Source organism: Pocillopora verrucosa, chromosome 6 (assembly GCF_036669915.1).
Source record: "Pocillopora verrucosa isolate sample1 chromosome 6, ASM3666991v2, whole genome shotgun sequence".
NCBI lineage: Eukaryota > Metazoa > Cnidaria > Anthozoa > Scleractinia > Pocilloporidae > Pocillopora > Pocillopora verrucosa.
Genome location: NC_089317.1, coordinates 2,684,111 through 2,701,825, shown reverse-complemented (window position 1 = coordinate 2,701,825; position 17,715 = coordinate 2,684,111). Strand labels below are relative to the sequence as shown.

The following is a 17,715-nucleotide window of genomic DNA, read 5'->3' as shown; positions in this document are numbered from 1 at the left end:
GAGATAGAGTATATATTACATTTACCTTCAGAATTTTCCATGTAAATAGAACAAAATACAGGAACACTTGTAAGATTTACGAGAAACAGCTTAATGAGATATATCATGATTATATCAACAACCTAATTGAAACACCTAGTTCAGATCAGCCTAAGAAACTTTGCAGATTTGTTAAAATCTAAAAGACAAGATGACATAAGGATAAATACATTAGAGGAAGATAATACTAATGCATCTGATAATTTTGGTAAAGCTAATTAATGTTCTTAATGATTGTTTCCATTCTATTCTCACCAATGAAAAGCTCAATTCTTTGCTTAATTAATTTAGATCCTAGTCTATCATGCCCAAATTTGAATCAAATAATAGTGACATCATTAGGTTTCCAGAAACTTCTTGAATCTCTTAATTTGAATAAAGCTAGTGGGCCAGATGATGTGCCAACATATATTCTGAGAGAGCTATCACATGAGCTGGCATCCGGGCTTCACTTTTTCAACAGTCATTAGATCAGGGTCAGTTGCCAAATGACTTGATTAAAGCTAATGTAGTTCCAATTTTGAAAAAGGGGAAAAGGTCTTTGGCAAGTAATTATAGACCACTATCTCTTACTTCAGTAACATCTAAAATACTAGAACATATTATATGTCATCACATTTGAAAGCACCTGAAAGATCATAATGTGCTTAGTAATTTTAAACATGGTTTCTGCAAGCGGAGGAATTGTGAAACCCAATTTATAATGGCAATACATGATCTAGTTAGTGCAATGAACTCCAAGAAACAGATTGATGCCTTTATATCAGATTTCTCCAAAGCTTTTGATGGAGTACCTCATCAGAGGCTGCTCTATAAGCTGAGTCATTATGGAATTCAGGGCACCTTGTTGTCCTGGATCCAAGTGTTTCTTACTAAGAGAACACAGAGGGTAGCTTTATCAAATCAGTGTCTTGTGACATCAGGAGTCCCTCAAGGCATGGTTTTAGGGCCAGTACTGTTCCTGATTTACATTAATGACTTGCCCCCATGTATTTCATTAACAATGAGATTGTTTGCAGATGACTGTTTCCTGTATCATAATATAGATAGTCCAGTTGACTGCCAAAACATACAGAAAGATTAAGATATGTTAACTATATGGGAGAAAGATTGGCAAATGTCATTCAATATTAAATGCCACACCATCTGCTTCTCCACTAAAAAATCTAATTTACATGCAACATATGTTCTTAATAATCATGTTCTATAACTCAAGTTCATCACCATTCCCACTTAGGTGTGATACTTTCTAAAGATCTTACATGGTCAGAGCATACTGTGCATAATTATAACATCAAGTGCCACACAAACTCTTGGTATCATTAGGAGGAACTTTAGAAATGTCTCTGTAGACTGCAAATCCAAGATTTATAATAGTTTAGTTAGGCCTAAGATTGAATATGCAAGTTCTGCCTGGTATCCATATTTACAAAAAGACATACTGTACATTGTCTTGATATGATCCAACATTCACCAGCTAGGCTTTGTTTCAATAATTATTCCAAGGAATCAGGAGTAGTAACTGATATGTTAAATAAAATTGGAGTGGCCATCTCTCAAAGGAAGACGAATTCTCTCTCAATTATCAATGTTTCATCAGATTGTTTATCATACTGTTGGCAGGGAGCACTTTCAGATCTCTTATCGGGGCCCCTCTTACAAGCAAGTAAGCCCCCAGAATAAGTTAACGCAAAGTAATTCACTTAGTCACGGGTAAATCGCTGATTGAGCACCGCTATTTCTAGTCCCCTGTCATAGCCTGTCAAACTCGAAAAGAAAAAGGGGCCGCCAGATGGCAGGTTCTAAACCGCCGGGTCAACATGAAACAATTTCGATAATTCAGATGAAGTTTTGACCAACAGGAGTTTGCAAGTTGTCTATTGAGTCAAATAAAAAATATTGTCACCCATGAATCTGCAAACACTTCGCGAACGGTGTGGCAGGCCTTAAATTAGTGTGCTATTGATAACTCTATCACATCTTGGGACAGACATCACGCACCAAACCGTTTGATTGACAGTAGCTGAAATCTGCAGTGCGACTCAAGTATATATTCCCAAAGCTAAATTTGTTGACCAATCACAGCTGATAAGTTCTAGACAGGCAAATTGATATTCTGCTCATTGATAAACTGGGCACTGTAAGTAAATGTCACGAAAGACAATAGCATTCTGCGCGATGAGCAACCGAGCGACTTAGAGTCACTTTAGGTACCTTTTGCCACAAATTAATTCTGCAATCTATGAAAAAGGGGTAGGCTATTAAGCTTTGTATCATTTAATCGCTATTTTTAGCACCACAAATCCCTACCCGTCTGACCCCAATGGATCAAACTCTCATGTTAAAAGAGCGGTGTTGCCCAAGTACATTATCTAATCATGTCATATTCAGTTTTTTAACAAACTTCGTGCACATTAGCGTCTCTGTGCAGCATGAAAAATCTCTGCAGCAAAAAAAGATGGTTTTTTCGTCTTGTCATGAGCTTATGACATAAAAAAAGAGTTCTGAGTCCCCACGAGGAATTAAACCTTAGGCCTATGCATTCCGTGTTGCATAGGAGTGCAGAATCCAAAGGAGGAGTTATCTGGAGGAAGTAGGATTTATTAGAAGGGAAGGGATGAAATTATTGCTTTGTCTTGTAGTATTTTCACTAAAACTTTATAGTGTATAACTTCTAAAATGCTGTTGTGTAATTAAAGTGAAGGAAATTGTGCTCTAACAAGGGAATCTTTCAAAGACCTGACCTTCCGATAAGCAACAATTAGTAGATTAGGATATATTTGCACCGGGTTATTGTTGCCTGAAATAAGGTGTCAATGTTTCATAAGAATCTTTTTGAGATTCTGGTAAGCAGGGCTGAAAGTCCTAATGAATGGCAAAATCTTTTTAGATAATTTCGGTTTGTTTTTCAAAGTTGTGTTGCATGATGAGAATTGTGCATCAGCTAAGACTTTTTCGACAAGGTCCTGAGGGTAGATTTGTTCTATAAGGCAAGTTAAAAATTCTTTCTTCTTTAACTCAAAAGATTCTTTAACCGAGTTTGTTCTAAATAAATGTTTAGTGCCTCTCATTTTACAAAACCCCTCTTAACACTGAGAAGTGGCGTGAAGAGAATTGTGTATATATGAACGTTTCCGTTGGCCTATAATATGTTTGAACATCATGGATTTTGCTATCGGTAAATCTAGGTCTTTAAAAACTTCAGTATCCAGAAAAACATTTTTTCTGATGACAGTTCATGCATGAATCTAAAAGTCACGTGGAATTACTTAGCAAATTAAATGAAGTTGTTGCTTTCGGTTTCAGGAATGGTCCACACAACCACACACAAAAAAATGTCATCAATGTATCTTTTCTAGAGAAACGGTTTATGTGGCTTGTAGCTAGTTAGTAGCTGTTTCTCAGTATGAGCCATGAATATGAATATCGTCTGGAACTTAACCTAACAAAGCTAGAAACTGAAACGAGGATGACTTATTTTTGCAATGATTGTTACAGTGTAATGGCGGACATTTAAAACGAAAAATTGTTGCTTCCTTAAAATAGTAGAAAAAAATGTCCCTTTTATTTTTGTGCAATACATAGAAGGGTGTAATTTCCTCAAAAATCAGGTGAACGGGAAGACATTTTCTTCTTTTTTCTTATCTCGAGAAACCTCAACGAGACGTTCCTGTCCTAAGGCTTCGTTAGACGCACAATAGCCTCATAGAAGGTTACCCTCCCACCCCTCCCCAAGTCTTATTTGTTACAACCCTTGAGTGGTTTACACCCACAAACCAAGTACAGTAAACAATGTAGCCAGTAAAATAAAAGACTTTATTATAAATTATTTACATTGAGCATAGCTTTTCACTCACTGATTAAAAATACTTTGCCTACCTGGTAAGTCTCTTTGTACCAAAATTAAGATTTGACCAACAACTATTGATTTTATTTGAATGCAAAACTCTACTAAAATTGATGAAACTATTTAAGTATATAAAACTCACCAAAAGACAGGTTTAAAGCTGATCGGTGTCTCTGAGTAATAGCTTTTAGAATTGCATGACATTCATGACTAACCAAAGGCAGTGTTAGTATGGTAAGCTTACAGCTTGGATGCTGTAAAGCTTCACATAGACTGGAAAAACTGGTATCAGTGATATTATTACTCCGCACGGTTAACGTGGTTAGCTCACGGCTTGGATGCTATAAAGCTTTACAAAGACTGGAAACACGTCAATTTGAGGGTGCAAGGTCTGCCACTCACAAGTGATGGAGCTTATGGCAAACACGATGCCTAATTCGTGTCATATTTTACTCACACTTTAAGCTGAAGCATTCTTAAGCTACCATTTCCTTTTAATGGTTTCGGTGTAAGGCCATAAGCACCGAAATTGCTCTAAAATTATACAGCAAACATCGAATTAACTGAGAACTGACATCGACTTCATTTTGTGATTAAGGTATGCTACGTTTAGTTACGTGATGGAAAAATTTTCATCAAAAAGTCTGTTTGGTACCTTTGATCGCGTTGTATAATTACAATCCTTGAGTTATTTGCGCAAATGATGCGAGTAATCATTTTTCTACACTTTAGATTTGTAGAATGCGAGAGACAGTGAACCCCATCGAAGAGGTTTACATAAAAATGTTGTAGGCATTTAACACCAGACAATGAGATCACGAGTTGATCAGGCGGAATGCGGCCTATAAAAACAAAAAACTGATATTGGGAAATTTCTTTGCTGTCATTTATAGCTCCGCCGCTAAGGTTTCATCAAATACAAGAACACATGAAGAACACTTATTTGCTGAAGAAACTATTGTCACGTGCGACAGATAACTGTAGGAACGGTAGCCACTGTTTGGTGCGAAAACATGCATGGATATATGTCCCCAGACATCATCTGTCTCAAAATGCAAAGTTTCCGAGAAAATCTTCAATCTGCTTTTAAATGCGTATTGATTATATGGTCACATTATTAGGTGTTAAAGGATTGCACTCCAGTGTTGATATTATGGGATGTATCGATAAGTGCATGCTAGCTATTGAAGTAAATGTTGAGTTCAGTATGATGAATGGCTTCATGTACAAATACATGCACAGACAGCAAGCAATTATGGTGTAGGTAAATTATACTTCTCTCAAATGTATTTCTTTTCTCAGATTAGTTTGAATGCCGTTCAACTATACAAATATCATTTGCAATAACTGCAGCCTGCGTGAAGAATAAGCTGTGAAACTGACTTTTTTGGCCATCTTCCTGACCTCCCCCCCCACCCCCATACTCAATTGCCAGTCCAGACTCCACATTTGAAATTCCTTGTCTTACATTTCCGATTACAAATCCGACTTATCGAAAGCTAGAATATCAAGACATACGCTAGTATCTTAATATTTATTGCACCTTTGGATCGTGCAAGGAAATCACGTTCATTATTAACAATGCAGCAAAGAAGACAAATTGATTCCTTAAATAACACAGATTGAGTAATACTTCCCAAGTCTTTCTATTTCAGATCATTTCACTTTCGAATTCAGCCTTCATCAACTATTGAAAACAAATTTGACTCTAGCATGTTTGCGTTATACGTCAGAGAAAAAAAAGCCACTTTCAAATTTGAGATTTTACCTACAGTAAAATTTAGCCTACACATGTCAATAAGCTTGCTGAGTTTAAAGAACTGGAAAGCTGCGACAACGATTATTGACGGTGTGCGTTTCTTCATGTGCCATTCGTTAATGTCCCCACATAATTATTTTACGATGGTTTGTTAAGAGATATCTTTTAACCTTTAGCTTTGAGCTTCTCGACTGATATAGACACAATCTGTCACACAACGCTTGAAATCGATTCCACCAACAGCTGTTGGAAAAAACTCAAATGAATTCAACTCGAGAATTGGTGAAGAATACCTGTTGAGTAGCTCAACTTGTTCTTTTATGTGATATACTAATTTTACGTGATCAATTGCATGTATGCGTGAATGTTCTCTTATTTATAAACTCAGTGGATTAAATCTATCATCGCAATGACCTTTTCTTCGTTACTCAGAGTTTACTGTTATATCTTCTAACAAGGAATGGATTTCTAAATAAAAAAAATCGAGTAATTTCGTGTACAATCGATTCGAGGGAGATTTTTAGATGCGAGAGACAGCGAACCCATCGAAGGGGTTTACAGAAGAAAAAATTGTGGGCGTTTAATACCAGACAATGAGATCGCGAGTTGATCAAGCGGAATGCGGCCTACGAAAAGACGAAAACTGATATCGGGAAATTCCCTTGGTGTCATTTATAGCTATGCCACTAAGGTTACATCAAATGCGAGAACACGTAAAGAACACTTATTTGCCGACGAAACTATTGTCACCCGCGTGTTTACATCAGGCTATGTAAACACGGAAACCAGGTTACATTTCTTCAATCTTGTACGCCCTATGTGTACGAGTGATCGCACAATAGCTCATGTTATATATACTTTCTAACCGCTCCTAATCGTATGTTATGCCGTAAATTACCTTTCAGTTTTTACGTTTTTAAGTACCATAATCAAGAATAAAGGTCAATCAATTAGATACAAAGATGAGTGCTTGAAATCAGTAAATCTCTACCTCCGATCAGATATATTTATACCTTGAGAACGGAAACCCGCTACAAACACTAGCCCCCGTTTGGTGAGAAAGAATGCACGGATACTTTTCGCAGATATTACGCAGACATTTTCCGCTTGTATCCAAATACTTATTGCATCTTTAAATCGTGTAAGAAAATCACGTTTATTTTTAACAATACAGCAAAGAAGACAAATTAATTTCTACAATAACATCAGGGAGAAATATTACCGTAGTCTTTCCATTTCAAACCATTTCACTTTCGATTTCTGCCTTCATCAATTCTCGAATACAAATTTGACTCCAGCATGTTTGCATTATACGTCTGACGAAAAAAACACTGCTTTCCAAATTCAGATTTTACCCACAGTAAAATTTACCTTACACATACCAATAAGCTTACTGAGTTTAAAGAACTGGGAAGCTGTCACAAAGATTATTGACGGTGTACATTTCTCTATGTGCGATTCGTAAATGTCCTCACATAATTATTTTATGATGGTTTGTTAAAAGTATTCTTCTTACCTTTAGCTTTGAGCTTCTTTCCTGTCACACAACGCTTGAAATCGATTCGACCAGCAGCTGTTGGGTAAAAAACTGATATGAATTCAAGTCATTCATGATCAAATAAAACTGCTTGGTTTCGATTCTCGATCAAATACCTCAAGTTGAAGGTTGTTCTTCAAATTGTCTGTCTCGTACTCGCGCTTCTGGCCCCAAAACTCATTTTCTACATATCAAGTAGACATATCTTTACGAATTTTAAAGACGCTGCATTTAGTTCGCATCTGCTAATCCGGTGTTGCTTTGCAATGATGTCACGCTTCGAGAATTGGGGTGTCGTCTGTCAGATCACGCGATCACAGACAATTATGCGTCAATCACCTTATATCAAAGTATCAAAAGTACTCAACCAGATGACTGAGTGCAACAACAATAAAATGTCTGTCAAAAAATGGAATTGTTAAGACAAAGTTCCAAAATACTGCAATCCCTTGGCCTGTCACTGCCAAGATCTCATTGGTAATATTCTTTGCTGTCTGTTTTGAGCGATAAATGTAATGTGAATCAATGTAGAGTACGTGTGGGTCTGTCAATTCTCGGAAAGGGTCAGGCGTGCATTGATCAGCCCCAAAACAGGGAGATAGAACGGAAGAATCGAGAGAAATAACTGCAATGCTTGTTGAGTGACTCAATGTGTTCTATCAGTGTGATATACTAATATTGCGTGTCAACTGCATCTATGAGTGAATGTCTCCTTATTAATAAACTCAGTGGATTAAACTTACCTTCGCAATGACCTTTTCTTCGTTACTCAGTGTTAACTGTGGTATCTTCGGAGAAAGAATGGATTTCTAAATAAAAAATTAACAAGTTAACATGTACAGAGAACCTCATGATCAAACTGTCAACCGCTATCTTATTGTTAGCCGTTAGTCTGTTCACGCGAACTTAATTTCAGTGAAATATTTGTAGTTCTACCTATTCCATATTTTGATCTATACTTGAGTGCAATGCTTGAATTCTGTAGGATACGTGCGCATTTAAAGATAAAAAAGGAACCCTCGACAAAGGACACCGATAGAAACATTTCAATTTAAGGGTGCAAGGTCTACCACTCGCAAGTGATGGAGCTTATGAAAAACATGGTGCGTAATTCGTGTCATATTTTACTTACACTTTAAGCTGAAGCGTCCTTAAGCTACCCTTTGCTTGGAATGCTTTCGGTGTAAGGCCATAAGCACCGAAATTGCTCAGTAAAATTATGCAGCAAACATCGAATTAACTGAGAACTGACATCGACTTCATTTTGCGATTAAGGTATGCCATATTCAGCTACTTGATGGAAAATTCTTAACAAAAGTCCGTTTGTTACCTTTGATCGCGTCGAGGAATTATATTCCTCGCGTAAATTTCGCAAATGTTGCGATTAATCAATCGTGTACAATCTATCCGAGGTAGATTTGTGAACCCCATCCGAAAGTAATAACTTGAATGCTTGTTACTATTAAGTGACTCAATTTGTTCTCTAATGTGATATACTAATTCTACGTGATCAACTGCATGTATGTTCCCTTATTAATAAACTCAGTGGATTAAGCTTACCTTCGTAATTGACCTTTTCTTCGTTACTCAGTGTTTACTGTTGTATTTTCGAAGAAGGAATGGATTTCTAAATAGGAAAAATAACAAGTTAACATGTACAGAGAACCTCATGATCAAACTGTCAACTGCCATCTTGTTGTTACTTGAGGTTGAGCCGTTAGTCTGTTCACTCGAACTTAATCTCAGTGAGATATCCCTCCTCCTACTTGTTCCATATTTTGATCTATACTTGAGTGCAATGCTTGAATTCTGTAGGATATATACGCGTTTCCAGATACAAAAGGAAAAAAATAAAACATGTTTCAAGCTCGACAAAGGAATTCGATTGAAACATTTCACTTTGAGGATGCAAGGTCTACCACTTGCAAGTGATGGAGCTTATGACAAACACGATGCCTAATTCGTGACATATTTTACTTACACTTTAAGTTGAAGCTTCCTTAAGCTACTGTTTGCTTGCAATGGTTTCAGTGTAAGGCCTGAAGCACTGAAACTATGCAGCAAACATCGAACTAACTGAGAACTGACATCGACTTCATTTTGCGATTAAGGAATGCTACGTTTAGTTACGTGATGGAAAAACTCTTACCGAAAAGTCTGTTTGTTACCTTTGATCGCGTCGTCTAATAACAATCCTCGCGTAATTTGCGCGAATAATGCAAGTAATCAATCGTGCAGAATCTATTCGAGGGAAATTTGTAGAATACGAGAGACAGTGAACCTCATCGAAGGGGTTTACATTAAAATTGTGGGCGTTAAACACCAGACAATGACATTATGAGGTACGATATGGGATGCAGCTCATGAAAGGACGAAAACTGATATCGGAAAATTCCCTTGTTGTCATTTATAGCTCCGCTACTAAGGTTACATCAAACAGTACGAGAAAACTTAAAGAACGCTTATTTGCTGACAAAACTATTGTCACGCGTGACAGATAACTGTAGGAAGACTACCTCCAGTTTAGTGCGAAAATATACATGGATACAAGTCTGCAGACATTATCTTTTCCAAAATGCGAAGTTTTCTGAAAGTGAAACTCGATGAAAACTGTGAGCTTCGAGGAACAAATGATGTCCATGGATAAATTTATGAGCATATTTTTCCGTCGAGTAGAGGTTATCGGTGTATATTACCCTTAAATATTTGCAAAACGCGGGAACTGAATTGTTTACGAACAGCTTACCTTTTGCTGCATGGGATGTCCAGTGTTCTCCGGTACAACTTTTCTAACAAACAAACATCTCCCTTCTTCTGTAACAACCACATAAGGAGTATATAAAAAAGAAGGGTTCTGGCCTTTTTCCAAAAAAAAAATTATCAAGTCTCTTGAATTTTTTTTGCATTTATCACCTTCTCCTTTATCAGTGACCACTTTCATATTTGTAATTGTTTTAATTTTGGTATTCCAACTCCCTGTAAAATATCATTACATTAATTAATTTTTCTTTGTAATCAGTAGTGCAACCAAGTTAGTTTACCCTTTCCTCAGGGTATTGTGCTGAGCACCAGATGAGGAATACATTTCCACACATTTTTTGGCCTCATCTACAGAGTGGTTTTTTAGAGGTTCTTCGTTTCCGGCGTAGCACAGATTTTTTTTGTAGTACCCCTGGTTTTAGGGTGCACAAATTAAGATTGTATCAGAATGCGTATACTAAAAGACTGACTGACTCATCCTAAATAAACTTTTCACAATAAATGTCTCGTGTGAGTGTAGTCAGAATTCTAAGTATTCCAAAACTCAATTTTCAACCAATTAACGCTCTTCATAATCGACGATAACTCCTAGTTAGATAATTAAAGGTCGCCTGACGAAGACTATCAGTACACAGTCCAACCTGTATTAAGCGGTCACGAAGAATGGCGGGATAACGGCTTTATACAGGTTGACCGTTACAATCAGGTTTCAAAGAATAGGAGTCAACTACGAAACGATAAAGAACGCCATTGTATGGCATAAATGACCTGCACAAAGACTTGCTCAAAAATACTACTTACTTTGAGGATCAATATCAGTAGCTGGGAACAGACCCTTATATAAAAACTTTGATTTCGGAAGATGAGCATGGATTTAACTTTACTTCAAAGATTTTATTTAGTTTTATTTAAGTATTTCCGATTTAATTGACTGCTCAACACAGGTGAAAAACAATACAAATATGGCCCATGGAACTCACTCAAAGGTGACCATGACCGCTAAATAGGGGTGACCGCTTCATGGAGGTGAAGATTACAGTGATTTGGAGACATCAAATTCGAGTCTTTGACAACCGACTGCTTTATACAGGGTGACCGCTTAATACGGTGCTTCCTAATACAGGTTCGACTGCACAAGTCGGAACTTCACGATCAACACAATTCATAGCTTAACTCTAAATCTTGAGACAAACGATTAAACGATCAATTATCTACAAAACCACAATGAACAACAGCATTTTTTATGACAACATTGACCGATTGTCCAAACCCTTCCCGGCCCCGCCTCCGGAAGTAAATTACGACCGGTCCCTGACTTCAAAAAGCCCCCCCGGATAAACTACGATTCCAAGGTTTGTTAACACGACGACAATATGTTAGAAGTAGTATTCACATCCTAGTTTCTACAGTCTCAGAAAAAGGAAACCTCAGCTGGCTGAGATGGTGAACATATTATAAAATTAACTGAATGCTGATAAATTTGTGGTTTCCTGGCACTCTTGCGCATGTGAGATGTCGGCTCTGCCATTTTCGTGTTTGAAACTCTCCCTTTGGAACCTTACGCTGTTCGTTTTAATGCTTTAAATGCGTTGTGGTCCACTGTTTTCCTCGTTCAGTTGCATTGGATTCTACCGCGCTGCACACGTAGTAATCTCTCTGCCAGTATGCCACGCACAACCGGTAAGACGCACCAAACAACGCCCTTACTATGGTGGGAAAGATGTGGCCGCAAATGAAGCCTAAATTACAATAATCCCACACTCGACAGCTATCGCAAAGTTGCCAGATATCTCCAGTAAGTAACAAGTTGACGATGACAGGGAAATGAGTGTCTCATGATAAAAGTGATAACGAGAAATTTCAGAATTAATTTCAAGAAGAAAATATTGTGAAATGAACATCTCGGCAATTATTTCTAATTTTCGGGTAATGAGACCACCAAAATGGGCTTCTAACAAGATGATTTTAATTCCGAAACAAAATACTGAGCGATGTATACAAAAAGTGAATTTTGGACTTAGCTTAATATCGTGGCAGAGTTTGAAGGAAATCTATTTTTCAAGCCGAAATTCAGTGGACGTCCATTTTTAAAGGGACTGTGAACTAACATTAGCAACAGCTCCTTGCAATAGAGAAGATGGACGTTATTGACTAAAGCTCTCTCTTCAATTGATGCAATTGATCCAACACTCTACAATGGAAATAACACTTTATTTACATTTCTTACAGTCATGTACAGAGGCAAGATTTTTTTCTTTTTCAAGAAATAACGATAACTTTTAGAAAGTTAATTTCTACTCTGGTTTTATAATTTCCTTCTGTTTAAGACTATCCTCAAACTTATCAATTTCTGCCATGGCTTCGACGGCTTCGTCATCTTCTTCACTGGACTCTCTATAAATACATACCAAAATTTGGAAGAAATGGCATCAAGACTACACAGTAAAAAAGAAAAAAAAAAGGAAAAAACAAAGAGAGTTTCCCACTTACGAGATGTTGAAGACATGTTCTTTGGGCTGACGATGTGAGATTGCTTCTTTCTGCTCAGGGGGAAATTAAAAGTAAAGCATCTATCATTATTTATCACGGGGGGGGAAAGAAAGAATGAAGGGGGGGTCACATGGTTTTCAGGGTAACAGGGGGGAGAAACAGTCATTGCTAACAAGGTACAAAGGGGGTGGGGCTACAGAACATTGCCTGTCAATGGAGGGGATCATTAAAATACTACAAAGCTTTGGAGGGGGGGCACAAGGTTAATTTCAGGGTGATACAACAAAAATCCTCCCAACCCCTCCCTAGACAATATATATAGTGACTAGTCCCAAACATGACAAAGCCTGCATGGATGGCAGTACACACACACACACACACACACACACACACACACACACACTCAAAAAAAAATAACTGGATATTAGCAGTGGACAATCCGTGGGGTGGCTCTTCCTGTCCACTTTTGTCAGGTTGAGTTGGAATTTAGAATGTTGGTTTTTTGCTGAGGGAGGAAAACTGGAGGACCCACAGAAAACCCCTTGGAACAAGGATGAGAGCTAATAACACACTCAATCCACATGTGACACCAGGTCCAGGATTTGAACCCAGTTCACAGTGGTGGGAGGGGTGGGAGCGAAGCACTCTCACCACTGCACCATCCCTGCTTCCACAATTAAAGCCTAAAAGTTTTAATTAAGGTTCAAAAATTGCTTTTCATTTCCATGAGAAAACCAAAGGTCTGTGTTTCAGGTAATATAGCACTGAATTGCAACCAGCTCCCTTCTTTAATTTCTTGAATCATGATTAATGCTCAAAATCATAGTATTTTGAAATTTCAGCCTGGTTCCAGCTACGAATGGGTCTCTATTCTTTCCTTGCACCCACCCCACCCCACACATTTGCCTTCTATTCTTTCCTTGCACCCACCCCACTCCCCCTCATTTGCCTTCTCACTAAAGGGAGTTCAGGTGAGAAGGAAGAGATCATGACATTGAAGTAAGTGATTGCTGATTTAAACTTCTTTATGACCATGATTACCTCAATTTTTCCAAAAAGTTTTGAGTTTCATCCACAATGTGTTAGGATGCTATATTACATGAACAATACTTTGACAAAGAAATAAAAGGGAAACTTATCTTAGGCAAGAACAGTAGTACCTTAAATTAAAGTAAACCTAAAATGAATTCATGGGTAGTACTATGCAGAATATTATCTTTTTGTGTCAGGTCAACCTCTCAAGGTTGCAATTCTGATTACTGAGCTATTCTGCAATACATCTGGTACAAACTTAGCTGGGGTCCCCACAAAAGTCCTCCCCAAGTAATCTGCTGTATTTAATCCTTTAACTCCCGTGAGTGACCAAGACAGAATTCCTCTTTCAAATATCAATATCAAGCAGACTAGTGATGAGAATAAAGAAAAATACCAATTAGGGGATTATAGATTGATCCAATACCAAATTCTCCAAACTAACATCACAAGAACTGTATGGCAGACAGTAAGGAGAATTACTAACAAGATCTTGGGAGTTAACAGGTTCTCAATCAGTCCTCCATCTTAAACCCATTACACCCTAACATCACTTTTAATATTCTCCATACTCTTCTCTAAAGATTTCTTAACGTGCTGACAAGGAGAATTTGTTTAACAATCAAGAGCTTCTTTCCCTCTTTTCTCTTGACCTTGATTTGTGATTCAGGGTGATGTTGTAGGAAGAAATTAGATGCTATTTGCTTTGCACATCCAATGGCAAAAAGGGTCACCTCACCTTTAATCTCTCAACCTTTCTTTTGGCCAGCATTTGTTGAGCTTCTTCTCTAAATGAAGTCTGCAAGATGCAAAGACACTTCAAAATTAAAATCAGTTTAGACATGACCTGCTAAATCTACTAGCAAACTTTCATACTGTTTCCATGGAATGTTTGTCTATAATACAACATAAATGTATTAGGCAATTACATGACTACAATACAACCTGGTTAGCCAGTGGTTAGCTATAATCCTGATATTGCCACACCTAAGGATCTTATCTGACCATACTGGCCTGTTTGTATTGGTAAAATCATGATTTTGAATGCAATTTGGTGTTACTAAGCATGAGTAAAATTTTCAAAGACAATAGAATTGCACATATCCATAAGGCAAGTACAATTCATAGTCTTTGAAATATTTACTAGAAAAGTGCTTACTAGTGCTTATTATACCATATCATTGTTACTTGTTAATAATTTACATGAAAAATGCATCATAGAAAACGATGGATGAAATTTTGATGGCACCCATGTGCTATTTGTACTTTGCACTTGTGTTACAACTTTGCATTCGTGTTACAACTTTGCACTTGTGTTACATGAAAAATGCGTGTAATTTTTTCGTGTTCGTTATTAGTGAATTAATTATCTATATCTAGATCAAGACAGAGCAAAACTCAAGTCTGGGACTTTATAACATGACATGGGCTACCCAAGCAAGGTGCCAAGGTGTGTAAAGGTCAGCATATGGGGGCGAGGGGAGTAGACAGAGAGCATTAGGCAATCGGCAAGAGTAATGAGGAGTACCAGCAAGGGGAAACTATTCCTCATAGATGCACCCAGAGTGAAGATGAACCAGACAAAAACTTACGTCACTTTTGCTCTATATTTGAGTGTCATCAACATGCATCTTTGATTCACAAACTACATCTGACATGTGTATTCCAACACCTGTACTACCATTTACAAACAAATACAATTTTTGAGATAATAATGTACATGAAAAAATTATGTGCTTCTGATTGGCTTAAAACTAGTGCATTCTGATGTAACACAAGTACAAAGTTGTAACATGAGTGCAAATTATATCATTAATAAGTAGTAATGTAATTTTCCTTACATTTTGGTGTAGTATGCACTTAAGTCTTGTAAATATTTCAAAGACTGCAAATTGCACTCGCTCTAAGGGTTGTGCAATTTTGTTGTCTTTGAAAATTTTACTTGTGCTTATTAATACCAAATTGCACTTGGAATCATGTCATCACCAATACAAAACAGCTGTAAACCAAGCAGCCAGGGCCCAAAACAATGAAGATAAATCATCAAGATTTCAACTTTCCAAAAAAACACAGGAAACAACACAACAAGTAGCAGGCCACATAGATCTAACACACCCAACAGTTCAAGGTAAATTGTAAAAGTTATAGTACTTTTCAACAAAATTATCTATCTAAGCTGTAAAATACCACCACAATTGCAAAAATCATCTCACTATTTTTTGCACATAGTCGGCTTGTTCCTGTTCTTTCCTTTTCTGGGCATCCTCCAAATATGTTGCGAGTCCTAAAGACATGATGATTAGCTTATTCAACTTAGAAAGTTCAAGAGAAGGTTTTTTTTAAAATTTGTCTGAGAATTTAGATCCTCAACTGACAAAAGAAGTTATGAGTTAAGCTGAAATTCACTTACTTGGATCATTTTCCATTTCAAGTGAAGTTGTGAGTGTCTGATGGGTACCAATTAATCTCTTGCCTGCAAAGGGATCAATTCAAATTTCCATAACCCAAACATTAGGTTGAAGTTGAAACCACTTACAAGAAGTGATCAGCATGTAACTTCCCCCTATAATTTCCATACATCATCCAGCAAACAGGTTATGAGAATACTCAAACTTATTAGGTAGAAGATATCTTGATCCAACACCAAATTCTCATTACTAATTTATTGGGAACAGGAGAGAATTAAAAACTAGATCTTAGGAGTTAAAGGGTTAAGTGAATAAAGTGTAATAGAACAAAACATCAACGAAAAACTAACAGAAGTATCCCAAAAAGCATTCAAAGTAACCCAGTGAATGTGCGTAAAAAGCTGCCGTAACGATACATTTTCAGTAGTTGATTGAGAAAAGCACGAATACAATACAAACTAACAACTGTAAAAAATCGTTGCACAGGTGAGACCGTTCTAAAAAGATGAGAAAAGATCAGAAATGCAGGATATTTGTATAGTACCAACAGTTGTTTACAGTAAATGGTTTGAACTCGCGGGTAACATGTAATAGTGTAGTTTGATCGTCCGGGTAAGTGTAGTTATACAGTTTCGGATGACGATCATTCGACTGACAGCAACCTTTCACTTGACTCTGACTATGACTTTCGCTCAGGTTGTCGAAACGTCAGTCACCATTACCGACAACAGTCCTTCTCAGACTCAGGACTACACTCACCCGGACGATCAAAATACACTATTAACAGTTGTTTAATTAATTAGGCCTTATCCTTCAGCACTTTAGTCAAATACTCGCTTGGCAGATGAATGCCATCGTCTCGATTGCAAGCGTTTATTTCCCATGCTTCTAGAAAGCGGCAGGGCCGCCAATTTGTAGTTGAGCGTAATACAAGATCTTTTCCGAGAGGTAAGCTGTTTAATTCCAGACTGATGTTTTAAAACAGTGTTTTAACGAACCGTCTCCAACTTGAGGGGCTGTTTTTAGGCGGTGGTTTATTCCACTGACGGCTAATGTAGACTTCTGTTCCGGAGGAGGGTCTATACACTTCCAGAAAGCCTTTGCCTTCTCGATAGTTTCTGCAGAACTTCCTGAAAAAGACACTGTTGACACGTCCGCCATGTTTTTGTTTTCGTTTCCAGGGGTGCACGGTAACAAGGTTTTCTTTGCACAGGCTACCCACACTGCTTATGCACAGCTTCCCTTACATCTACGATTTCCTGTTATGTGCAGTGTTTAGGATCACTTCACTTACTCAGCGTATTGAAAAAAAAAAAGACTACGTAATTACAAATTCGATCTTAGATGTTTTCCTAGTTTTGTCTAAAATTACCCAGTTTGTCAATCTATCATACAGTTTACAACTTTCCAAACCCATGCAAGATTAACAGATAGCATGACGAACTTGTTTTGATGAACAACTATAGGGTAAAAGTAGGTTTCGTCACATCTTTTCCTTGAGATTTGTCAATTGCTTAGAAAGGAAAAAGCAACAATCACCGGAAGTTGATTTCTTTAACACTTAATCAAACATTAAGGCTGCAAGAATGGAGGAAATGATCACCAACTTAAGAAGTTTTTGATTATTAAACAAATTCTCCTTCTCAGCACCTTAGAAAATGTATAGAGAACATTATGGAGAAAACACATACTGATGTTAGGGTGCAGAAGGTAAATTTGTGCAAACTGTTGTCAGCCAGAATCTACAAGAGATTGTTACATAAGGGGAAGACTAACAGCTGCATTAGTGATCAGGTACTGGATCCTGGCATGGTAACAATATAATTAATATACCTCATATGAT

At 37.3% G+C, this 17,715-nt stretch overlaps 2 protein-coding genes across 9 annotated transcripts in view; both read right to left on the bottom strand.

Annotated features, from left to right (window-relative positions):
- Positions 1–9,515, bottom strand: part of LOC131793372 (NLR family CARD domain-containing protein 3-like) — a 111,844-nt gene extending 102,329 nt beyond the window's left edge. For 4 of the 7 annotated variants that reach the window (XM_066169281.1, XM_066169275.1, XM_066169279.1 and 1 more), the window contains exons 1-4: positions 9,332–9,515; positions 8,743–8,809; positions 7,926–7,991; positions 7,162–7,218 (exon numbers count right to left, since the gene is read on the bottom strand). The gene's annotated coding sequence lies outside the window, so the exon portion shown is untranslated. Of the gene's footprint in view, positions 1–5,815; positions 5,833–7,161; positions 7,219–7,298; positions 7,432–7,925; positions 7,992–8,742; positions 8,810–9,331 lie in introns of those variants that run through there. The other 3 variants (XM_066169276.1, XM_066169277.1, XM_066169278.1) reach the window with 3 other exon arrangements.
- A 2,627-nt stretch (positions 9,516–12,142) lies between these two features.
- On the bottom strand, positions 12,143–17,065 carry LOC131770674 (cilia- and flagella-associated protein HOATZ-like). 2 transcript variants are annotated; one of them, XM_066169302.1, is made up of 6 exons: positions 16,871–17,063; positions 15,875–15,937; positions 15,678–15,748; positions 14,204–14,263; positions 12,433–12,482; positions 12,143–12,336 (listed from the first exon to the last, which is right to left on the bottom strand). In XM_066169302.1, the coding sequence occupies exons 1-6, from the start codon at positions 17,031–17,033 to the stop codon at positions 12,237–12,239; spliced, it is 507 nt and encodes a 168-aa protein (XP_066025399.1). In that variant the 5' UTR covers positions 17,034–17,063; the 3' UTR covers positions 12,143–12,236. The 2 variants fall into 2 exon arrangements, with proteins under 2 accessions (XP_066025399.1, XP_066025400.1); XM_066169303.1 differs by lacking the exons at positions 12,143–12,336; positions 12,433–12,482 and adding an exon at positions 12,496–13,835 and having other exon boundaries at positions 16,871–17,065.
- Between the last annotated feature and the right edge of the window lie 650 nt (positions 17,066–17,715).